Raw genomic sequence first — 26405 nt, 5'->3', positions numbered from 1 at the left:
GATTCACTGTAGCTGTGGATATTTTTGGCCAGGGCATTTTTTTTCCAACAGAAAAGAACAAATTTAGCAAAAATAAATTTCCAGTTGTGTCTATTTTCAGCAGATTGCTTATTAGAAAGGGAAAAATCCTTGCAATCATCTCCCTCCCCTCCTCCCTCTCTTGTGTGTACTCCCACCCTTCCTCAGTCCTGCTGCTCCACCCTCACCACACATGCATGTGTGCATGTGCTTCCTTGCTCCCACAAATACATGCATAAAGAATCATGTATATACCTGCTGACATATATGCATACATTTTGTACTACTTGATTTTGTCTGAAATATTTGGTCAAAAGTTCCAAACATTGTTTTTAGGGGCAAACCAAAATATTTTTCTGAATATTTACAATTGTCCTATCCTGTTTTTGCTTAGCTCTGATGTAGTTTTTGTGCTCTGAATTTTGACTCATCATGGGTACTGTTCCTATGCTGGAAAAGGCCTGGCATTTGGTTACTGGACCTAGCTAGGAAACCACAGAACCCTTCCTATGGAGGAATGTGACCTACTAGTCCTGTAATGGGATGTAGCCACTGCTAATAGCAAAGCTGTAAATTTTGCCCTGATTTTGCAAGGCCTGATGATTAGGATCTGACATATTTAATATTACATCTGACTTGTGCTCATACCTTTGCTGGTGATTTTTGGACCAATCTCAAGCACGCTTGTTCGGGACACCTGCTCTGTCCAAACTTCCCCTGACCTGCCTGTTTTGCTTGGGTTAGCTCTGACAGCAGTTTTTCTACTTAAGCAAACATTTATATCTGTTTTAATCTATTTTTAATGTGTGGTACAACTATAGTATACACACAGGAGCAGTAACAAAGGCTTGGTAGAACAGCAGAGGCTTGAAGAGTGGAGACACAGGGTGTTTCATTAGAGGAGTGCAGGTGTGGGATGATAAGAGATGGGGCACAGTCTTGGCATTGAATACTCCATGCTAGAAAAAGCTCAGTAAAAGGTAAAAATGTAGACCTGGAGCTTGAGAAACTGATTTTAGGCATTAATGAACAAAACAGAGATTGTATCTAACATACATATGTGGCACTGTTTATAGTAAGTTCAAATATAACCTGGAGCTGCACACTAACTGAAAAAAGAGGAAGTATAAATGCATGTTAGAAAACACAGGTAAATGTAGCTTCATAAGAGGAAGGAGGAACAGAGGAGGAAGAAAAATCCATCAGCATTAACATCATATCCCTCCTGATGAAGGATTCCAGGTGCTGACAACTCCTCATAACAATGCCCATCACTAACAGCAGCGGGAAACAATTGACCCGAGGACCCAGGGAAGCATGGAGTTAGAGTAATACCAGGGAAAGGATAGACAATTTAATTGTACTGTTTCTATAATTGTGGCTTTTTCTGTATTCCTTGTTTTTCTATAAAAGTTTGATTTAGACTAACAACACGTCTTGAATTAGTTTGTTAAGATTTTCACTATGCTAACATTAAACTCTTGGCTTCACATGTATAAGGTGTGCTTCGTCTTTGTTTATAAACAAGGCTTTGAAAGTAAAGGAGGAATTCATCTGCCTGAAGGACGCTGTGAGAAGCTATACAGCAGCATGCCTGATCATTAGGTGTAGCAGTCTACTCTGAGTAAAGAATAGCTTCATTTGTATTGCTCTAACAGGTTTTGGCTAAAGACAAAGTATTGATGTGAGTGCCTGTGTTTTGGCATAAGTCTCTGAACGACGAGAACAGTCATAGCCTGAAAGTCTCTCTGATATTTATGCAAAGTAGTTTCCTAAGTGAATTCTTTTGTCAATTCAAAACTTCATGTATGACCAAAGCAGCAAGTGGATTTGTATTTTTTCCTTTTCAGTTTTCCCTGGTGTACCTCACAAAAGCACAAAATATATTCTGTTGCCCAGCTAATGTTCAAGTCATATTTTAGTCACTGTTTTAACTGCATTTTATTGGCAACAATTTTTGGTGCACCATGCTAAAGTTCAACAGCAGTTTATGTTTGGCTAAAAGTGCATAACTTTATCCATATGAGATTTAGATTTGATTGATGTACTATTTTGCTGACAGTAAGATATATTGTTAGCTAGATGGTACAGATGCAAAGCATATTGCCTCCAGACAGCTTTTGTTTTCATTTTTGCTTTCAACAGCATTTAAAACCTTTATATTTTCCACCAGATATGTTGACTCCTTTTAATATGTTTGTTGGTTTGCTTGGGTTTTTTCTTAGCTTTTTTTTCTTTTCACTTGATAATGTAGATTAAATAGGGATAAAGCAATAGATTTTGTCTTTTGAAGGCAAAACCAAAGGAAGGTCTTGTTCCATGCACCAGAAGAGACAACTTTCACAGTCAGAACAGAAGTCTTCTAAACCTACAGCAGTGTTTGTACTATGTCTAGAATTATCAGCAGTTAGCATTCCCTTTAGTATCATTGCTGTTTTAACTCCTGAGAGTTAGAATCATTCTTATAAATGACCAGCATGATAGTAAGCATTTTGGAATTTAAGCAATTATTTTTTCCTTTCTGTGGGCCAACACTTCCTTGGCCCTTGTATAGACAAGAGAGAGCTGCAAACTCTGCTCTGAATGGGAATCCATTTCTATCTCGATGTTCTAAAAAGAGGCAGGGAATGAATCTCCCAGCTGTGAGAACTTTGGTGTTATTGGAGAGGATTGATTATTGGTCTGCATAAGTACATTGACCTGCATCTCACAGTGACTAGGGTAGCTGCTCAAGAGATAATAAACCACCGTGCAAGAGATGGTAAAGCCAAGCCTGTCCAGTCTGGGGCTGATTTATAGGTTTGAAGGAAGTTTGTATGGGACAAAGAGCTTCTTTCAGAGTGGTGTGCAAAACAGAAAGGAAAAAAGCATGGGGAGCTCAGGGTACGAAATTTAATTACCAAAATTTGGTAAGTATTTTTGTTACTGAAAATGAGAAGTTGGCAACAGCATTAAGTACTGTAACTCAAATTGCATTTAAATTAAATTTATCTTTGAAAGCAATCCATCAAGTTTCAGCATGTTGTTCCCTTATGAAATGAATTTGCATTTTATGGTTCTTTTCCTTCAATTTCCAGCTTTTAGCATAAAAACCTCAAGCTGTGTAATATACCAAGTTTTTTTTTTAACTATAAAAAGACTTCAGTGTTATTATAGTGCTAGAGTATTAAGTACTATTTTGATGTTTAAAATAAATGCATTCAGTGTCTATATTCATTTGTGCATTTTACTTACTAGTCAGATACAGCACAGCACTTTTGTCAGTGGATTTGGGGTGGTTGCGCTGCTTACAAATATACAGTATGTATCTCATTATAGAAAAATATGACTGTTCAGGAGCATTACTTGTTACCAGATTTATTCATATTAAGATAAATAATAAGACTTAAGAAATTACCTCAAGTTGTTTTTCCAGACACACATCATTGCTTTAGACACCATTATCGTGGCCCTGTCAGGTTTATGTTGTCCCAGTGGGACTTTTCTTTTTTGTTTTCCAGTCAAATAAATTTCTAGTTTCTGGCTGTAGAGGATGTCAAAGGGGAAGCACCCAGCTTGAGTGGTTTTGTGTTGAAGTATCATGTTAAACTTAAAGGAACCAGAGGTCTGAGACTCTGCTATGGGAAACCTGGGTCTGAGCTGGCAAAGAAAACTTGTCTGACTGAGAGTGGAGTGAATAGGGAGTCAAGTCATCATTTCCTTAATGAGGATGAGAGATAAAATATCTGTAAACCTCTGATATTTTTATGTTTTAAGGAGATAAAAACCATGCTGCTGTGTTACTGGCTGATTTATGGATCTTGACTATCTTTGAAGTTTTTTATCTGTCTGTTTTAGTGAAAGTGAAGGTGTTTGGGAATTGGGAGTCTAATAATTTTCTGACAGGTTGCTTTGAGATAAAATGTCAATTGTCTGAAACTATTTAGAGAGTGAAGACAGTCTAAAGAAACCTTAGGTTTTTCTCTATCAAGCAGAGGCCAGCTGGAACAGTCAAAAGTGCCCAGAATATCAAGCACATCAGATTTACTATTTATTATGGGCTTTCCTTTCTGCATATATAATGCAACTTTGTAGTGTGAGACAGGCTCAGAAGCATGAGCTCAGAATGCTCAGAAGGATCCTTGTGATTTACCCATCTCTTTTCATGAGGAAATTTTATACTTCCCATATACTGGGATGGTGTGTGTATTTGATATGGAATTCTACTGTCCCATTCTCCATCAGTCTTCTGTAGATTAGATTATTTTTTCTCTTTTTAGTTTATGACAAATAGTTTTATCTTGTATGTTTATGCAGATAACTAAGACGATGTGAACACATATTTTGGACTATTAAGCAGAACAGCTGGATTCTGCAGAACAGGGAATTTCATGTCCAATTTTCCTTTCAGGAGATGGCAAATGGTGGCAATGACAGAAATACTGAAACTAGTACAAGTGGTGAAGATGTTCAGATTTAGAAAGTATGCATTCTACATCACTCCAGAGCATCTTGTTGCACTTTAATATGTAGTGTTACACTTGGTAGAGGTTCTAGAAGCACAGCTCCAGGGATTGGAAATGCAACTAAATTTGAGAATATCTGGAAAGAGAATACTCTTGTACAAGAGCAGCTAAATTAAAGAAGGGGCTTACAGTGGATAAACATGGAAGCTGGAAGCATGTTAAAAAAAAATCTAACGAAAAGCAGCAACACGGAGGAGTTTCAAGGAAGGAAAAGTTAACCTATGGGTAAAGAGCAGAGGAAGAAAGAGCAATATTCATCAGGAGCTGAAATCTCTTAAAGAGTAGTGACCAGTCACTACATTGTACAGACAGAAAAACTGGAGGGTGGAATGAACAGTTCAGATTAGTAGAGAATCATAGTGCAGATTCTGTTACTAAAGGAAGCTGGAATGGTTATTACTTCAGGTGATCTGCATGAAGATAGGACTGGTTGTTTTCTAGGAACAAAACAAACCTGCTGCTCAGAGAAGTTCTGACGTGGGTTTGAAATTAACCATTGATTATTGTTCACTTTGGAACAAATAAAATTTATCTTGACATGAAGATAGCTACATTTAGCTGAGAGATAGGTGAGGACTCAGCATTTTTTTGTATAAAAGAAACAGCATGAAATCACAATCTAACATCTAGTCTGTTCTCAGTGCTGAGGCAGAATAAAACATAATTCTTTGTAAATACACTTGAGGGGAGACAATTTTAGGAGAAGGAATAAAATTATTATAGTTAATGGATAATAGGAGCACTATACTTCAAGTGAGTGAATATTTCAAGTGAGTCATAAATAACTCTACATCCTGAAGTAGAGTTCAAACAGAGTAGTGTGAAGAGAATATCAGAACATAATTGTGGCTAAAGCTTGCTAAGCTTATTGAAGAGAAACCTCTAGGAATGATATTTTTGGAGCCTTTTCGTAAACCATATTTACTGAATTTTTGTGTATGTTGGAATATCTGAAGCTTAAAAGGTACCAAAATCAGTTATTCATAGCTTCTGACAGTTTCCCTGGTGTCTGCAGAGAAGCATATTCCTTTTTTGTACAAGTAGAGAGTTTGATATAGGAATCACAGTCTTCTCTCCCTTGAGGGTTAGAGAGTGGAAATATTTGAAGGTGTTATGTAGCAGAAGTGCTGGTATTTCTAACCATTAATTCTCCAAGTGTCTGGTTGGTGCCTAACTGCTTGTGTTTGGAGCTGAAGTCTGGAGGGTCAAGAAGGAATACATTATCACTTCATCAGATTGAGAGGAAGTTTAGGTTCCCTGGTAGTATCAAGGGTGGCCCTTTCGTGAGGGTCACCTGAGGCATCCATGGCAATCTGGGAGCCAAAGTCTGGTAGTAGTTAGGGATTTATACACAATTTAGTGAAGTTTTTCACATGGAGCACTGTGGATGTTTGTAACCTACTTAAGATACCTGGGCTGTGTGGGCTTCTCAGATAAATTCAGTGTAGTAATTTTCTTGGAACATATTTAAACATCTGAGTGCTTAGCTGATGAAAAAGAATTTGTGTGAGTATAAAGTGTGATGTTATGTAATTAGACTTTTGATTTATCATTACTGCAGGTTAGACAATATATTTTGTTGTCCATGTTGAAAATCTACTACAATGGACGTTGTTTGGACCAATGCAGGGACTGGTGCTACTGATGTGATATTTAGCATTCTAATACAAGCAAGTCTGGCATTTAGAAGCAAATGGTGATTCTGCCATTAAAAAGTATTGCGATTCAAGGACAAATGAGCTTTTTCTGTAGTTCCTTTAACTATTTTTTCAATCCAAAATATTCAGGGAAGAATTTAAGCTGGTAGTTAATTGTAATACTTTCTGCTTCATTCAGTGAAAATAATGAAATAAGAGGAAAAGTTGGAATATTGAAGTGGGTAGAAAATGCAATACGAAGAATTCAAGGAGAATCACAGTTTCTTTGATACCCTCAGAAGGGAGCAGGAATGAAGGAAGCAAAGAAGATTCACCAAATGTGTTGGTGGATACATTCCTTTGTCTTATGTATGATCAGTTTTGAAATACTGGTTTTCTGTGAAGGAGACTTGAAAATAAATATCGCAAAGAGATGACTGTGAGAAGTAGGTGATGACGAGAAGTGCTGATGCTTCCTTATTTTTATTTTGTCACTGACACAACTCTCTAAATTGCTAGTTAAGACCAGCCCTCAGGATTTTATCAATGAAGCCAACACCCACAAAGCTTAATGAGAACCCAGCAAGTTTAAAAAGTTTTGAAATTCAGCTGTCTTTAAGACTATAATCTGCAATTTCTCTTTTTTGTCTCCTGCTTTCAAATGTCTTCCCAGTCAAAAACCTGACAAGAGCTGAAAGCATGTGACCTCCGTGGTCATCTAGGAGATTGTGTTTGTTTCAGCCATTTGAAAGAGTAGTCTTAGGTTTAGCATTTTACTTTATAATAGATGATCTGTGTTCTGTCTTTTTACTATTGATTTTCTGTTCATGTATATTATAAATTGCTTCACTGCCTACTGACAGAGAATGCATTTTTCAATGATGCAAAACAATACGATAGCACAGATAAGGTATTGTCCTTGATTTCCCTGACTGAAATTTCATGAGGAAATTAGGTCAACAGAATGTAATTACCTACACTGAAACCTCCTAAGGGCACTGGGTAGAGCTCTGCAAATGACTGATTATTTTGATTTGCTTACAGGAGCAAAAAAAAAAAAAAAAATCAGAAGAAAAATTCAGTTTGAATAGAACAAATTGATTTCTTGTTCACCCTGAATTGAAATGTTGGTGCTAAGCTGGTCTTCATAGCTCATTATGAGAATTAAAATAAGATTTATTTTATATTTTTTTAACTAAAAATAAAGCTCTGAAATTTAACACTGCCATTAACTCCAGCAGCATCTGAAGAGGAAATATCAGGCTGATCAGACTGAGCTTTCTGGGTTCACTTCTCTCAGAACACAAAGTCCCTTTTCTACCATAACAGGTTTCTTAGCGTTTTTTTCTGGAGGTGGCTAATGCAGCTTCAGTTACTGTGAGCTTCAGTATCTGTGAGGCAGCTGATCCTTGACTATTTTTCTGGTCAGATAGACTGCCTTCCAGACTGGGAGCTGAACTGTAGCTATTCTGTTCAGCAAAAAGGCACTGAAGATTCACTATTTTTCATCCACAAAAAAAAAAAAAAAAAAACAAAAAAAAAAACAAAAAAGAAAACAAAACTGAAAACCAAATAAAAATTTAGTGTTAGTTCCTCTTATAAAAGCATCATCAGAAAGTATTTTGTCTTTCAAAAGATAGCATTTTTTTTTACTAACACATAATTAGTTAAACCCATGTAATTACAGAACCACATAATGGGTATGATTGGAAGGGACCAGTGGGTCCCATCCCACATGGTCCAACCTCCCTGCTTAAGTAGGGTCATCTGAAAACACTTTCAGATTTCATCCAGATCTTTCTTGAGTGTCTCCAGTGAGGGAGACTCCACAACCTCTCTGGGCAATCTGTTCCGATGCTCAGTCACTTACACAGTAAAGATGTTCTTCCTGATATTCAGGTGGAACTTCCTATGCTTCAGTTTCTGCCCATTGCCTCTTGACCTGTTGCTGGTCACCACTGAAAAGAGCCTGGATTCACCCTCTTTACACCTTGTCTTCAGATACTGATAGACATTGATGAGGTCCCCTCTCAGCCATCTTTTCTTGAGGCTGAACAAGCGCAACTCTAACTCCTCATTAGCAATGCTTGAGTCCCCTGTCTCCAGTTCCCTAATCTAAGAGAGTTCTTTGTGCCCAGCACCAAGGTATGCAAGGTATGGCCACACACCAGTATCTCCTTTGCAGAGGGCCAGATGATCCATTGGCTAGCCAGACAGTCCTTGAGTGAAGTTTGGGTCATAATAAGAGTTGGCATAAGGGGCTAAAAGGTCTCCTGATACAAGCAGCTGAACAAGGACTGCAGAATTTGGATTATGGACTCATCTGAATTTTCTCACCTGTTTAAATCTGATTTTTTGATCAGGTTCTTTACCTTTTCTCCTTAAGGGCCCATTTATAACAGATGATCACTGCTATTATCATCTTTGATATTACTGGGTGATAAAATGCATCAGGAAGTTGACTGCATAAGTTTTCCAACTGAAGTTGATATCAATACAGAAGTTGAACTTGACTCAGCATGTGTTCTGCTTTTGCATATAATTTTTTTAAATGTAGCCATGGCTGGAAATATAAATAACATTTTTAAAGCCCTGTGAAAATGAGCTTAAGAATGTGGTACAGTTCACATGCTTAGTAGACTCTGTAGTCCTGTTAATCTATTGCTATTGAAAACACATTGTAAGATTTAAAGTGAATTCTTGTATTCAAAAAGTATTTTTCCAAATTTCTCAGAATGCAAAGATCTCATTGAAATTCCAGTGCCATCTACAGAATAGCCAAGAGAGACGTTCTAAACTTACTCTTCTCTTTCTACAGGCTGCTTTTCTGGAGATAGTGATCACTTTTTGGCAATTCATCAGCGAAAGAGTGGAAAACCTGTGTTTATTTATCACCATGTGGAGAGTGTGGAGAAAAGTTTGGATACAGACAGCTATAAGGATTCCAAACAAAATTTCCGTTCTTCTTCCCACACCAAAATAAGCAAGTTGCACCCTGCAATAATTGTTAAATCAGCCTTCCCTAGGTCTGTTTATGACCCATCCCTCAATCTCTTAGCAATGACTGGTCAAGATTTGGAAGTGGAGAATCTTCCCATTCCTACAACGAATGTGATTATTGTGGTAAGTGACTTTTTCTGGGTTTTGGAAAGCTTTTTTTAAGAATAATTTTTTTTAGAATAAACTTTTATTTCTTAGAATAGCCTGTATTTAAATAAAGATGGGTTGCAACTTTGGGTAGCCTGACTGATCATCTAAATCTAAATAATGACCACTTGTCTTGAATTTCTTCACTTTGGTGGAATTTACATTCATATAATCACACCCGGATTAATAAACAATCTGGTGAACCAGTACAGAATATAGTCTCTCTGCAGGTAAAGACCTTGCCTTTGCCTCAGATACTGTTGATCCTCTTGTCTTGACTGATGTTTGCACAGTTTATACTGGGTAAGCTTTAAATGTATTCTGCATAGGTCACAAGAAAATGTACTTCAGGGTTCTATTCTACAGAGGCAGTGAGATTTTAAAGGGTAACATAATGGTTTCATTCACTTCTGTTCCTCTGGTAAATCCACCATTATGCTTACTTAGCTGTTTGGAAAAAAAATCCTGTTTCTTGCAAAGAACAAGAACTTTGTTTTTGTTGGTGTATGCACGTCTTCTGGGACATATGGACTGGGGACCCTCCACTGTCAGTTAACTCAGTGTGTGACCTTTCCCATTCTGAAGATGGTGAAGGCAGTGCTCCTTCCTGCACTGAAGGGCATGTCAGTTTAACCATATACTGATGCTGCTCTGCTGCATCCTCACCCTTTGTGCCAGTGGAGCAGACTGCTGTCAGGAGAGCTGTCCTTGGTGGGGTGTATGGTACAGTCTGTATGTGTTCTGCACAAGCACCGCTTTCCTCACCCCCACATGTAGGCAGCTCTCCTTGATTCTTGGAGGGAAGAAGAGCCACTTATAATGACTTGTGCACTTATTACAGTGAACTAATAAAGATTAAAGTGAAATCTTCAAATTGCTCATTTCAGAGGAAGATGATAGATTAAAGGAGAATGGACCTTACAAACAAGGAAAATAGAGCACAGAACACAAGAGCATGTTAGCACACCAAGTGTTTCAGAATACCATACGAGTTCCCTGTATGGTACTCTAGAGATCTGCCCTCATAAATGCACCAAATGCAATAGAGTAGTGACAATGAAAAGAATAATCAGGGTAAAAAAGAGACAGTAGAAGTTTTATTTGCCCATTATTAATTTGAGCAGATAAAAAGTACTGTCAGGGAACTAGGCTCAAAAAGCTGTGCTCTGGACTTGTTGCATCCCATACAAACAAGACCTCCTTATCTGATGGCTAGCATTGTTAGTGAACTAGCTATGTGGAAGTACCCATATCAGAGCAAATTAAGGGACTGTCAGTCTTGCTTTACTGGGGACAGGTCAACTGCAAACAGAGTCCCAATACTGAATGCTATTGATCAAGGGAAGGAGATGCCAAGCAAGCTGGGTGTATCTATCCTCAAAGCTAGCCTAAGCCAGCAGGGCCAACTCTGTAGTGAAGGTACCTGCTCTCTTCTTTCCATTGCAAGCATTATTTCACTTCTGCTTAAGGTGAAACCTTTCTATTAGGAAGGGAACTCAGAATAGGCATGACCTTGCTTTTTTTTAATTAGATGACACTGTTACCTATGAATTGTTATTTTAGTAGGGTTTTGCACAGTTTTGGAGACCTGGTTCTCAACTAATAGTGGAAGAATCCTGCAAAATATTCTAGGGCTGCCCTTATTTTAGCTGACTGCCTCTGTGCCTGCATTAAAAGCTAAATGAGGCAGATTTTCAATTGGCAGATAAATTCACATTAAAAAAAGGTCCATTAAATCTATATTAAGTTCTCATTAAGTGACTTTGGTCTGAGGCTTTGCTACTGCATTTCTAGGATGGAGCTGCTGCTCTGAATCCTTCTGTTCTGGCTGAGAACCATATGTGTTTTAAAGGGAGATATAACTGCATGAGCTAATCATGACATGAAAGATGTTTATTGCTTAGGTTCTTCAGCTGTCTCTGGATGTGCTGAAGGACAGTGGTTTTGGTTTATTTCTAATGTCATCCTTTCAGAAAAAGCCTTTGGGGAAGTGTATGTTTGAAGCCAAAATGCTGTGAGTCAGACAGTTCATTGGACTAATCCCGCCATCAAAATTTTGAAGATGCCTCCTTTAAAAGGGCAGCTGTCCCTCAACAGGGTGGTTGCCATCATCCAAGCACACTCTGCTCTTTCCAGGCTTCTGCATTTCAACATACTGTTTCTCCCTCTTGAATATCACCAGAAGTGGATTGTAGTGTTAATGTAATTACCAAGGGAAGCTGGTTTGTTTTGAATTGCATGTATATTCCTCCCTCTTTGTTTTGAATTAGCACTTACTGCCTGTTGTTGCTTTCTGGTTTTTAATATATAGACCAAGTGTCAATGTTTGTTGTTTTGCCCTGGCTGACCCTTTTTGTTCCAGCCTTTAGCAATGTTGTTGGTTGCTCAACTTGAAAGGGCAGGTGCTACTGTTAGTGCTTCCTATAATCCAGTTACATGACGGGTGCACATTGTGATTTAGTGTGAAAGCCAGCGACATTTTTTTTTTTTAATAAATCTATGCTCTGTTGGCTCTGCAGAGGAGAGGAAACTGAATTCAAGCTAATTTCAGTGACTTAAGGTCCATTTTATTAATGATTAAGGTGGAAAGGTAAGGTGAATGGATGCCTAATGCAGAACTAATACAAGATTACATTTCGTGCTAAGGACTAAACCATCTGACAAGGAAAATATTGCCAATGCACAGCAGAGTGCTATGAAGCCAAGAATTCTGCAGGTATTATGTCAAAAAGTGATGTTTTGTGACTCTAACAATAAAGAACACATTAAGAATAATTTTACTGAAATGGGATACTGTTGTGCTTGTTTGCCTAAGTGAGGAAGAGGAGGTATTTATTTTCTGGGAGGGAGTTTTATATAATTAAAGGCAATCACGTTACCTGATATTAAGTTCCTGTTGTTGAGGTGTGTGTGTGTGTGTGTGTGTGTGTGTTTTCAGTTCACCTTGTTTATTGAAGGAAGTGAGGATAATTCAGAGCTCTTAGAGACATTTTGACTGTTCTAAAAATGCCTTAGTGCTTACCCATATGTTATGTTTAGCTGTCTCCCTAGATGATGTGAGACTAAATCATCTGAAAATTGCTTGGATAACATACAGAATTACATAATTTTTTGTAATACTTGGGTTTTCTATTTGTAAGCTTTTATCTTGCATTTCAGAAACCATATACTCTTTGAAGGTTTTAGAGAATTAGTAGTGCAGTGAACAAGTTCTCAAAATGTTTATTTGTCTTTATTCCAAGTCTTTCCAATTCTGAATGTAAGAACCACAAAGGTCAAGACAGTACGTGGAAAGTGGGAAGAGAATGTGGATAATTACTTATGATAGAAAATATTGTCTAATAAAAAAACCAAAACACATACAAACATATATAAGTGTGGCTGAACTTGAGTGAAAAGCAGAAGGACTTGTAGTAAAGGTTACAGCTCAGACTAGGTCTAAATTATCACCTCTTGGATATGCTAAAACATCATCCCTTGTAACCTGATGTAGTTTGGTCTGTCCAAAGCCTCCCGCAGGCACAAAAGTGTATTCTACCAAGACTGGACCGAGGCACTTTCACTTCCATCCTGTGAAGTGTTTCAGGGATATAAAGGTAATAAACTTGCTCAATATATCAAAATTTTCCCTTTCACACCTCACTCTTACTATACACCTTCTTATATAAACATGAAATCTGTTCCTTTTTCTGTTGCTTAGAAATTTCACAGTGCTGTTTTGTAGCCTAAAATTAAGCTCATCTCTTAATTTTTGTTTGATTTACATGAGTGTTACTGAACTGAATTTATTTAATTAGTCTCCTTCAGCTAATGTCAATGGGACATATGATTCACCGACAGCCACATAGAGCTTTCTTTGCCTTTTCCATGGCATTTTGTGTAGGGCTGTAACCCTCAGAGCTATAGCTTTCCCATAATATCACGTCTATTTTGTCTCCAATATTTCAACTATTTACTTTCAAGCATGCTGAAGAGCACAAGGAGGAACTTCAGGTGCTACTACTTTGAGAGAGGATTCAGTGGAAGAATAAAGCACAACAATATATGTATCTATAAGTAGGTATTCATGTGGGAATGAGATATTCAAGCTGGTTCTATTAAGATATCTAGCATGTTTCTAAGTGCTTTCTGGATTACTAGGGCGTTAATATAGTAATCAGAGATCATATCCAATAAGCAGACTAGATGTGATCATCCTGATTTGGAGATTACTACTGACATAGACCATTTCCACATCAGTTTTCTCACAAGCCAGAAAATAGTTCCAGATGCATTTAATCTCCTAGCATAATACAGCCTTGATATCTGCTTCAGGGTGAGTTCCCTAATTCCAAATGGCCATAATGACAAGATTCATATTGATGATAATGGGTGCTTTGGCACAACTGCACACTGACTACCTATTTATATATACTCATACTCACACACAGACATGTACATTTAGTGACATCTTAATCTGGATCTGATCCCACCTTAAACAACACATTTTATGTTGAAATAATGTGTAAATCCTTTCCAAATCTAGGCACAGTTCAAATAAGTGGGCTTCTTGGGTTTGGGTAGCTGAAAACCATGTGGCTGTGATACCACAGCAGAACTGCTTTTGCACTTATGTTAAATTCATCTCATAAGTACTGCTGTATTCTCTTATATAACTTTCTTCATACTACATACTCAGAAAAGACACATCTTTTGCTCACTTGATGACTTGGCCTTAGATGTATAAGTTTATTTCTCCTTTAATTCCCCATATCCTGATGTGCCAGGTTTAATTTCCAGCATCAAAAAGCAGAATATGTCTAAATTATTTGTTACTAAATTTTATTTTACCTTCCCACACCCCTTTTCTGCTGGAAATGTCTATTTTTCTGATTCTTTGTATGCTTTATGAAGTCATGGCTTCCATGTGAAATGTTGTCTCTAAGTTCCTCTAGGAGCACACAAGACATCCACTTGCTTCTTCCTTGAAAAGACCAGTGAAACAATGGGAGCCGGTCTACCATATACCCTGTCTTCTGAGTGTTGCAGTTCTCTCCACTGACTAGTTTTGTTGGGGGGCCATAAGAAGAACTCTATGAAAAGATTCTGATAAAAAGGTGGGGGCATCCAATGCTTACAATTATTTTTAGTCCAAAAAATGTTTTCCCTATAGCTGCCTCTTTTGTGAAGACATTTAATGTAGATTTCCCTTCATGAACAAAGAGCACTAGGTAATTTTCTAAATTTTGTAGAATTTATTTTTTACTTTTCTTTAAATTAAAAATGGATGTTTCTTCTCACTGGCAATTTGGTAAATACAAGATGTCTTCTTTTTCAAGGGTAAGTCACTGAGTCTTACTGAATGAGAGGAGTAGGACAGAGAGAGTCTGAGTCACAGCATCAAGTTGTGTGTGATCTTTCTGCACGCCAGAAGGTAAATGACCTTCTAAGAATCCCTTGCAAGACAAGAAGATGCTCTGATAATGTTTTTTCACTTATAGCCTTTTTCACTTTTCCCCCAGCTGTCCACTTGACTGACTGTTTTTCCAGAATCTCTAATTATTCTTTTTCCTGATGCTGAATACATAAGATGAAATCTCTTCCTTTCTTCAGTTCTCTTCGTTAGGAACTTTTTCATCTCTCAAATCCTTGTGTCAGCCTCTTCTGGCTCAGCATCCACCCAGTTAAGTGGCCCAGTAAGGCCATGCTGAACAATCAGTAAAGGTATCTTGCAATGTTACCGTCTCAGTCTGATAAATATGCATAGAAGTCTGTGAGAAGTGTCGATAGCTAAGCATGATCCACTAGACAGAAATTTAGGATTACTTTCAGGAGACCACAGAATAAAAGTAATTTTCTTTGGGACCTAGAAAAGTAGAAAGGATTGGGGATGTTCTTAAAAAAGAAGAGGCACAGTTTCTGAAGCAAGTGACTTGATGCTTTGCATCATGTGTTGCATGATATATTATACTACGGTCAATTTAAAAGTTATTCAAAATGATATGTTTATCATCCCATCACACCCTGTACAGCAATGCCCTGATTTTCACTGGGATAGGTGTAGATGCATGTATATGTAGTTCTATGTATTTCTAGATGTAATTATGCTATATTTCAATCATAGAAGTGACTAAGGAGATGCTTTTTTGAATACTGTGCCTGACCCAGGGCACAGCCCCAAGTCTGTCAATTCTGACTCAAAAAAACCCTCATTTACCTGTGTGTGTGGGAAGATCATACACAGTTTAGTGCTGCAACTCAGAGGGCTCTTTGCATCTTACTCCTCCTGGCTGGTAAGAGTACCCTAAGCTCACTCCCTCTGTAGACCTTGTGAAGACATGGTCAAAATACTTTTGAAAGTATATTAAGATAAAACTATTAAAATAAGGAAAAAAATATGAGTGAGGAGAAAAAGTAGTCCATAAATGACAGGTCAATCAAACAGTGCTGGGGCAAACATCCAAGTTAACTATCTATGAAATATAACAAAAAGTCAAATGTCATGTTTTGTCACTGAACATCTGTTATTGCTGGCCAAAGAAAGGGGTTGGCACTAGCCCAGGACAAGAAGGCATAAATAGAAAATCATATCTCTGCAGTGACTTCTCAAAGGAGCTTTCTGAGGTGAAAGATCTTAGAACTTAGTGAAGTATAAACTGTATCCATCTCCATTTCCAGGTCATGTATTTGTGCAATGCTTGGAATAGCAGAGGACTAGTGCCATGCTGTTAGTGAAATTTTAAGATCTTATTATAATAACAGTGCTGAATTGTTAACAAGCTCTAAATGTTAGTCACACATTTCAAGAGTAGGCAGTATCAGTCAATACACTTAGTGTGATAGTTCTAATCTCCGTTTTGTCTTTTTACATTTTACATTGTGACCTCAAATATCAGGTCTTCACAGTATTTGGCTTCTAGACTCAAATCCACCTTCTAGTAAGAGATTGATGCTCACCATTACTCCTTAAGTTATTATACTTGACATAACATATCTGCAGCAAGCCCTCCAAATAGACCTAGTAGCCTGCAGCTCTGTCATTCTGGATTTTGTTTGCACAAAGAAATCTAGAGAGTCTGCATTAGTTGGCCTCATTTGCTTTCTGCTTCCTTCTGTGCACTTCAGCAGGATTAATTGCATACTGAACCATTAGCATGGTATTGTGTTTGCTGTCAGTCTTTGTGGAAAACAGGAATGATTGCATTAGGTTGGTTGTAACATGCACTAAAATCTCCTTAGGGCACTTCTTTTCATCTCATTTTCAAAATGCTAAAAGAATGTTAGTAGGATATTCAACATAGTGCTTTGATTGATTATCTTACTGACGGCAACTTAGGGGGTGCTTTTATAACATTCAGTGGGATGTTACACTTGCACAAAAGCTGGTCATATCTTTCACAAATTGCCCATATCCTCTTTAATCACAGAGTTCCTTTTCCTGCATTTTTAGTGAAGATACTTCTTGAAGTAATTTAATTTTTTTCATAAGCTACACTGTTTAAATGAAAACAGGATTTCAGGAGCAGGCATGTTATATGTTTTTAAGCTAAAGCCTAAGGTTTTATTGACAGTTAGCCTTGAACAGTTTATCTCAAAAGGAGGTGCCAGCTGTTCCGTATTTCTTTCAACTGTGTATTCATGTTAGTGGCCAATCCCAACTATAAATTAAATACCTGTGTGTAGCAGAACAGAATCTACTTATGTTGTCCTATTTTTCAAATATGTGAATTTTGTCTTCTAGGAAAAATCTTTATTAATTGATAATTTTAAATTTTTTAAAGCATTTCCACGAAATCAAATTCAGATACAGTTGCAGACAAAGCAAAGGTCTTCAGTGTTACTTAAGCTGTATACCCAGGTGTGGGAGATCTGGCTCAAAGCCTTGCTCTAAAGGAGGTAGGGGAGAAAACTGAATTTGAGCTTTTTCTCATTTCATGTGATCTAGTTGCTGAACTAAGGGGTAGAAAGCATCACTTTTCTCAAACTCGCAGATGAAATTATTAGTTTGACCCAAATGACATTGTTTCGAGTAACTGAAAATTCAAAGAAGTGTTGTTCTTGGGCTGATCCAGTACAAATGTCTTGTATGTGTTTTGTTGTCCAAAAGAGGGATTCCCCCCCCACCCCACAAACAAACAACAAAACCCCCAGAGACACTCACCCCCCCACCCCCTTATTTCTTACATGGTCCCATTTATTCCTCTGACTGGAGAATGTTTCTATACTGTTTCTACGCCATGTTGTATTGAATTCCAGAAAAAAAGAAGAAAAGACACAGAGATTTAGACAGTAGTGTAAAGTCTTTTGCTTTTTAATGACAATATCCAAACTGCACTTTGGTTGTTTTGGTGTTTGAGTTCAGAGGACTCCTCACTGGTTGGAATTGCACTGACTTCATTACCTAGAGCAGTACAGACAGGCTTGTACTTCAGAAGTTCAGGAGATTGCTCTACCTCTATCAATGTTCTCTTTTCCTCTTACAAGTGAGTGGAAACCTATGACTGTCTAAATTGGACTAAAGAAAGCAAAAAATTCCTGGCATGCAGAGTTACAGGTGCCATCACTAGAATCACACATGCTTTATGTTCAAAATCATAAATAATCTAGATGGCCCTATTGGGAGCATGAGACACCTGAATAGAAAATCAGTGACAACTTCCACAATAAATCTGTGCATTGTGTTGATAATGTTCAGGAATAAAGAATCCAGAAACACTTAAAAATTCTTTTAGTACCCTCAGAACCTGTGTTTGTGAAAACCAAGTCCCCTACAGAAACATTTAAAAGGCAGATAAAGGGCACTCAGATAAAAGACAGCAAGACAGTATATGTTTCCTTATCAGTCAATGTTTTTTTGGATCTGGCCATTCAGGCTCTGGAATAATCCTTCTGGTTCTTCACTTCTGACTTTGTTGTCAGGAAAAGTGACAGTTTCTATAAAGTTCCTTAATAGATGGTTCATAATGTGTTCTTGTATGTAACCCCTTAAATATTAAGCCTTCTAAAAACTGCTTTTGAAAAATTAAAAGCCACATTATTTTTATATCATCATGACATTAATATGTAATTTTTAAAACACAGTTTTAAAATTTTGAATAAGCCAATCAGTATTTGAATCAGCCAAACAATATCTTGGAGGAGAAGATTATAATCTGAATTTACCTTTTAAAATGCTTCTTAGATTTGGTGTTTCTGCACTTTGGCATCTCTTTTGTGAAGAATAAATAATGGATTCTTAAATTAAATCCACAGGCTCAGATGATACTGGGGTTTAAATGTGATAGCATAGCTCTCAGGTTAATCATGTTTGTTTTTTCAGTCACCTCAAAATCAAAATGGTTAATGGAAAGGGGAATAATCCAGGGAAGTAAGCAGAGAGGTACAAATTCTTGTCTGTCTTTTGTCTTGTTGCTGAAAGCATTTAAGTGGTGTTTCACTGTCCTTCCTTTGAAGGTCAGCCATGACTCATGATTTGTAATGGAGCTAATTCTTGCTTTTCTCTGCACCACAATAAACTGGTGGAAAATACCTTTAGTGGATACAATGCTTTAAATTGAGTATAGGATAGTTGCATCATGAAGAGTGTCAGGGGTATGTATCAAGACTGCTATATATCAAGACTGCTAAAATAATAGTGTTTAATAGTGTAGAAAGGTGGTTGACTGTATATTATGTCAATATTTATTTAAACATTAATTTTAACAGATTTACATTTCAACCTTTTTTAGCTGTTGGAGAATAATAGTGGAACGTCTGCTTTGTACAAATCTGGCTGAGATCACGTGTTCTCCTTGGGAATAGTCATTGTTAGTAAACTGTAGCTTAGAAATCAATGACAATGTAAATTTTTTTTTCACATTTAAAATATGCTACACTAAATTTCTACAATATCAATGATTGAATTTAATATCATTTATTTCATTTTTTTGCCCATTTTTCTGTTGGTACTTTCAGAAGTACCTTGAGTATGTCCAGAGGAGGGCAACAAGGCTGGGGAGGGGATTGGAACACAAACCCTATGGGGAACAACTAAAGGAGCTGGGAGAAAAGGAGACTTAGAGGTAACCTAATCACTCTCTACAGCTCCCTGAAAGGAGTAGTCCCTGGCTGTAGTCAGGTGGGATTGGTCTCATTCACCAGGCAACAACTGACAGAACAAGAGGACACAGTCTCAAGCTGCACCAAGGGAAATATAGTTTGGATATTAGGAAAAACTTTTTTTACAGAAAGGGTGATAAAGTACTAGAACTGTCTGCCTGAGTAGGTGGTAGAGTCACCATCCCTGGATGTGTTTAAAAAAAGACTGGATATTGCACTCAGTGCCATGATCTAGTTGAGGTGTTAGGGCTGGGTTGGATTCGATGATCTTGAAGTTCTTTTCCAACCTAGTGATTCTGTGTGTGAATAAATGTTATCTTTTTGCTGGTAGTAATTGTACCAGTAATCTTCTTTTCTTTTTAAAAACACACTCAGGGAAGTAAGGATCACTTCTTTTATGGTCCTGTGTTGTTCTGACACCACTTACAGCTTTCTGCTTTGTTTAGCCAAATTGTTGCTGGTATGCTTTCTTTGTGTGACACATGGTATGCTGTCTAACTAAGAACACTGCTCTGGAGGCTACTCTTTACAAATGTATATGATATTTCAATTTCTTGTAGAAAAGTAATTTCATGTTATAACAGTTTATTTTCCAGTACTGTAACACATAGTCTTATAGTAGTGCAGTTTTCTGAGCTGTGAGTCCTTTAAAACATGGATGTTTTGAGTGAGTGGAAGAATGACCTTAAATACTGCACTCTTAGAGCCTTTCTATTCTTTAGGCCAAGTAAAGCTGCAACAGTGTAGAAATTATATTCCTTGTTTTAAGCTGATGATTGAAAAATAAGCAGACATTGTCCCCAAAACCTTTCTCAAAAGCTTTCTCTAAAATGGGGTTACAGGATGCCATGGCTCTGCCTAATTAGCTACAATAAGAGTGTGTACCTGCAATGGAAACTAAATTGAAAATTAGAAATACTCCCCTTTCCCCCCTCCTTTCTGTTTAAAATGTAGCTACATTAGTTAAAGATCTCTCCCCTTCCTCCCTTGGCTACTCTGACATATGCTTAATTTCTGACCCTGGTAGAATCCCTGCTAAAGGAGGGCTGTTGTGGGAGAAGGGAAGATGGCTAATAGCTGTAGGAACACCCCTCTGGCATGCTGTATACATTTGTGGTTGGGCACAAATGGCTGGAGTTGGGCAAAGAGGGAAAGATAAACTGCATATGTAAAAGACCACATAAATAATGAAATAGCAAGAAATCTCTAGAATGATAATCAATATATTAATTTAAAAAAACCCAACAAAATAACATTAACTGACTCCTCAAGAAATACGTAATAGGGCAATAATTGAATAGGTAGATATATGATTTGAAATCCATAGACTGAATAAAAAATCTGATTGTGGCTTTAATTTTTAAATATACTTTGTAAGAATCTGCCTGAAAATAGATATAAAATTTAATTAAATAACTATAATGTGAGGCTTTTGGTAATGAATGAATTAAAAAAGCATATGGCTGAATTAAGCAGAATAATTAATGTACCATACACAAAAGTAGGACATCATAAATCATTTATGATGTGCTCTTCATCAGTTCTTGGCTCTTTGAGTCTTAATTGAAATACAGGTTAGCTGGATATTAGAAAAACTAGATTTGATAATAGACAACTTTCATTAAAGCATTAATTAATTTTAGAAGACTGAGGGCCTGATCCATTAAAAATACTTGCAGAACAGTGCTACTTTAGTAATGTTTGGGGTTTTTTTCTATTTTAATTACTTTCTTCCTCTGGTCAATGCAAGTTGTGTTCTACTTCAGCTTGCTCAGTAAGCATGATGGAATACTATGGCGTTTATAGAATTAACTATTGAATTTCCCAGACAATTCCAAATGCTTAAAATGGCTGTATGGTAGTTACAAAAATAAGGTAGTCTGTTATTTACAGTGACTGTCAGTGATCCTGTTTCCTCTTTCAAAGGCAGAGATTCTGTGGACCTTTTTTAGGCAGTTCATTCTATGCCCAGTCCTTCATGTCAGGTAGGAGCAAGGGAACACTGAAGGGTTTTTTCCACTTTTCTTGCATTTAAACCTAATAATTTATATTTGCATTTTATAGTCTTTAATAGTGATCTATTTCATTACTAAGATGGCCATAATAAATTTTTGCATTACAAAATGAGAGCATTTTATAAATTCTGAAATTAATGTGAGACTTGAGCTATAAACTTATTCTGCCAAAGAGGTACACCTATGGCAAAATGATGAGGGTTTTTTTAATAAAATACTTCAGGAAAGATTTTAACCAGGAAATGAATTTACACTATCGGTTCTCAAAATATACAAGACTCAGTCTGACAATAATATTATGTAGTTAGAACAGTGCATCTTTGTTGTGGTGATAAATATGATAAGAAAAAGTAGAGAGAGGCAGTTTATTTTCAAGTGCCATATTTATTTCTGTTCATGTGCTACAAGTAGGATGTTTTTATATTCAGTTTTTCTTTATTCAAAGTAAAGGACTAAAGAATGTTGTAGATAATGAAAAAACTCTTCTAATGTCATGTAAAACTATGATAGAACATATTAAGACTATCACAGAATTAGCTAGGTTGGAAAGGAGCTTTGAGATCATCGAGTCCAACCTATGACATAACACCACCTTGTCAACCAGACCATGACACTGAGTGCCACATCCAGTCTTTCCTTAAACACTTCCAGGGACAGTGAGTCCACCACCTCCCTTGACAGGATATTCCAGTGCCCAGTCACTCTTTCTGTGATGAACTTTTTCCTAACCTTGCCCTGGTGCAGCTTAAGGCTGTATCCTCTTGTCCTGTTGCTGGTTGCCTGGGAGAAGAGACCAACACCCACCTGGCTGCAGCCTCCTGTCAAGTAGGTGTAGAGAGCAAGGCACATGAAGCAGCTGTCCTGGGCACTGAGTTAGCTTGCATCTTTCAGGGCTTGCTATCTAAGGCATAGCACAAATACACAAAGCAGGCCGCCTCTAACAAAAAAATCCCTTAGAGTTCCAGTGCTGAGGAACATATTGCAGAGTGTGAGGAATATCAAGATCAATGCTGAGTTATTGTAATCCTCTGATCTGAGCTACTAGTACCTAAGGGCAACTTTGGCATTTCCATATTCATGTGCTATTAAACTGATGAACAAGGACAACTTGAACACTGACTGTATTTCCAGGCCAGACTTGAATGTTCCCAACTGTCCATGCCGCAGTCAAGCCCTTTCTCTTGTTCTCATGTAATTTATCTTTCTTCTTCTGCAATGCCACCAGTTCATTTGGCTGGCCAGCCAAGTTTGTTCAATGTTTCTCAATGCTTTTTTTTGGCTTACATCAAATTAACTTTTGCTTTCCACCATTAGTTTATAGTGGGTTGTAAAATTGGCTTAGCATAAAGCAGCAGGATGTTCCAGGGGCTAGTCAGAATTTCCTTGCATGCCCTGTTTGACTCAAGGTCTGCCACTTGTCCAGTCCTCTGTTATGAGCACAGCCCTATAAATTAATTTCATTAAAGGTAAGAGACTTTAAACAGAATCACAGAATCACAGAATAATGAGGTTGGAAGAGACCTTTAAGATCATCAAGTCCAACCTATGCCGAAACAAAAAATCCAGTGCATATTAATATTTTCTGATCAATCACTGAAGAGATTAAATGCTTCAGAAAGTCATATGTGATGCTTAAAAGGACTGTTGAATTACTGTGGCCTCATTAATGTCTTATGTGTTGCCAGTCCCAGTGATCCTAGCCTTTGTCAAGCAAAGTTTGGCAAATGCTGCTAGCTTTTCTTTGTCATAATATTGTTATAACCCTCACCATCCAATAGTCTTCTGCTATTGATCTTTGCTCTTTTGGCCACATTACTACTATTGTAGTTTCTTCAGTTGTAATAGAAAGGAATTTTCTATAATCTTTGGCTCCAATACATAGCAATTTCTTTTCTTGGCTTGTCTACTTTAACATAGGCACTACATCTTTGCTTTCCTAAATATTATTCTGCCTGGAGGCTAGCTGACTCTTTATTTTTCTTGCCCTTTTCTGTAATTGTGTATTTCTTTTAAAATTACTTTGATGGTGTTGCAAGACAAAAATACCTTCACTTTCATATCACATCAACCGTAAAACAACTCTCTAACAGCTCATTAGTAATAGAGTGGATAACACATTCCTTGTAGCAATTGAGCTGTATGAGCTGCTGATCAAGAGCCACTGAAATGAATGAAGTCTTCTGAGTTAAAAAACTTAAGGCAGAGGTTGAGAATTAATTCCCTTTTTAGAGAATTTTGAGGTAAAAAAAAAAAATCACTTGGATAAAATGAAGCCATTTAAACCCTTTAACTGGGAGGTAAGGAGGAAATGTAAGTCATGTATCACAAAAATCCCAATGCTCAAGGTTACAATGGGTGCTCAGTTTCCAGCACCTCTTTTGTCACATCCTGGTTGGAGCTGAGAGTCACAGGGGAAATTGGTTAAATCATCCAAGTCAGGTTATTTGGTGTCTTTTATTTACATTGTAGGATGGAGGTGAGATGGACTTAAGGAAGGGGTATTTTCAGTGCATTTGAGATTGGTCTTGCCTTTGCAAGGCCAAGTCTCTTTTAGACACTGAAATGTTTTGATTTTCTTTCCAGATTAGATTTTATTTAATTAGTTCAGCTGAGTGGAATCTGTAGTGTTGTTGGAAAAAGGTTTGTCTGGAAGTCTAGTCATTCCATTTATCATGTGGCATATGAGGACAAAGCACTAACTCTTCATCCTGAAGCATATACAGATCAGGGGCCTGAGCTGGGATCGGCCACATGCAATATAAAGCTCTGCCACATATCTGTTGCTTATTCTGAAGTAAATCGGTCTTGTTAAGGTCTTCAGTATGTTGTCCCTCAGTAGGATTATCAGCAATGTATTATCTCTCAGCAGTATAAAACTAAATATCTGACAAATTCTGGGGACAGGAACAGGAGAAAGAAGCTATTCTTAGCTGTTCTTTTGCTAACAGTGTGTACAAAATCAGGAGGCAGTGTATCAGCACAAGTCTCAACACAGATTATCTTGATAAATTTATACTGAGCTGCTCATGCAAGATACTGATAGTAAGGAGTTTCTGCACAATTGCTAGAGAAAAAACAAAATTAAGGAAACACTGTAAAGTAAAAATTCAGGCATGTGTTTTTGTACAGGGAGGCAAGACCACATGCAGTCCATGTGCTTTCTCCGGTGAAGAGGAAAGGCAGAAGTTGTTTTTCAGAGGCAACACAGATAAATTACATAAACAGAAGGGAATGAATAAAACTTTACTGTTTTTAATTTTGTACACTCTGTTATTCTCTGTCTTTTAAAAATTGAATGTATATTCAGGAGTTATTTCATTGTCAACTAGACAATCATTTCAGCCAAACTTGCATTGCATTAATTCTGCATTGTTCATTCTTTCCTGAATGATATTTTCTACTGGGACTTACAATGTAATACTTCTGATGTGAATTGCTATGAAACTTATGAGAATAAAAATCCTAACTGCTTGAAACTGCTTTGTGTTGCCCAGCATAAAACCTGTATTTTTTTTTTATATTTCTAGTTAATCAGGCATGTAATGTATTCAAAAGCAATGGTTCAGAACATTGCTGCATTTTTCATACATCCTTCTTTATTTCATTCTTTTCTGTTTTAGCCAACCCTTTGGTGCTTCCCATGCAGTATTCTCTACCCCTTTTTACAATTCTTTTACATTCCTGTAATAGGTTTGCTGGAGTTCTTGTCCCCATACTATCTAGTCTGTAGTGCCTACTTAAAACATTTGTCTCACCATCCATTCAACGAATCCCCAATGATTCTGTTCCTTCATCTACTCTCTCTCTAACTGCTGTGTGCAAGTCATATCCTTTTCTCAGCCAACACTTCTGTCTTTTTTTTTCTAATGTGTTTGTGTTTCAGGCTATGATAGGGCAAATATCTAATCTTATCCAAAATCTTTCATAATAGATTCAAACTTGGAAAAATGCCTTAAATAGCACATCTTCCTTGGTCAGGCCCCCATAAAGCCATTGGAAGTTTAGCTCTTCTTTCCTCCTTGGAATGCCTTATTGCTCTTCTGCACACTTCTGCCTGTGAACTCATCCCTTTTTCTCACACATTCTCATTCTTCTCATGCTCTACTCTTTTAACTTCCGTAAGTGTGGCAGCTTTCCTCAGGCTATTACCAGGGTCTTGGCTTGCATTTGCTTCTTAATCACCTTCTACTTCTGTCTGTCTTTTCACTTTTGTCTTTTGGTCCTTCCTTTAGTCTTGAAGTCTCAAACCACTTTACTGTCTTCCTCTCAATTTTTACATGTTTTGTAGCCCACACTTCTCTCTGTTCTCCCAGTAATATATGTCAAAAATTGTTTAAAAAAACCTATTTAAATTAAATCTATAAAAACCTACTCTTTGTTTAAAAAAACAACTTTTTCAACACATTTAATCCTAAATTTTTCCTAAACCAAAACAGTTCCCTTGATAGTCTTCCTCTTTACCTTGAATGCTCCTTTTTGCCCAGAGCTGTTCTTTTACTAGATCTCTGACAATGCTGTAGGTACTGGAAATTTTCCTGAACTTGGCTTCCTGAACTGTAATATCCATTTTCTCACCCTATACTAAGACAATATGGCAAGTGTTCTCAAGTCTGATTTTAATTAGGTTTTTTTGATCTGGTGTTGTTTTGGTTTTCTTGTTGGTTGGTTTGTTTGTGGTTTTGTAATTGAGTTTTTGGGTTTTTTTTAATTTATCTTGTTTATGGCAAATAACTGCTTTGGTTCACTGTAAGTGCACCTATTTTCTTATTTGTGTTAAGCTGGAATACAACAACTATAGAGTATTCTCGGTATTTGATATAGTGTTGCTTTGCTATTGCAGTGTTGCATGGACTTCTGGATTCCAGTACCTATAGGGATTATTGTGAAGCACTTACAGTCAAGTACTTACAGCCTTTAAATTAAATTATGGTATAACTGATTCCTGAAAGATCCTATTTAAACACATGACCAAAATATACCTTGAAGTCCAAGATAAAATTTTGCTG

At 37.1% G+C, this 26405-nt stretch overlaps 1 protein-coding gene across 1 annotated transcript in view; it reads left to right on the top strand.

Moving 5' to 3' along the window:
• PTPRR (protein tyrosine phosphatase receptor type R) overlaps window positions 1–26405 on the top strand; it is a 135882-nt gene that overhangs the window by 5080 nt on the left and 104397 nt on the right. The window contains exon 2 of the mRNA XM_021528964.3: window positions 8979–9283. Coding sequence (XP_021384639.2) covers window positions 8979–9283 — 305 coding nt within the window. The remainder of the gene's footprint in view (window positions 1–8978; window positions 9284–26405) is intronic.

Source organism: Lonchura striata, chromosome 5 (assembly GCF_046129695.1).
Source record: "Lonchura striata isolate bLonStr1 chromosome 5, bLonStr1.mat, whole genome shotgun sequence".
NCBI classification, from domain to species: Eukaryota; Metazoa; Chordata; class Aves; order Passeriformes; family Estrildidae; genus Lonchura; species Lonchura striata.
The sequence above is the reverse complement of the archived record's forward strand: the minus strand, read 5'-3'. Positions and strand labels throughout refer to the sequence as shown.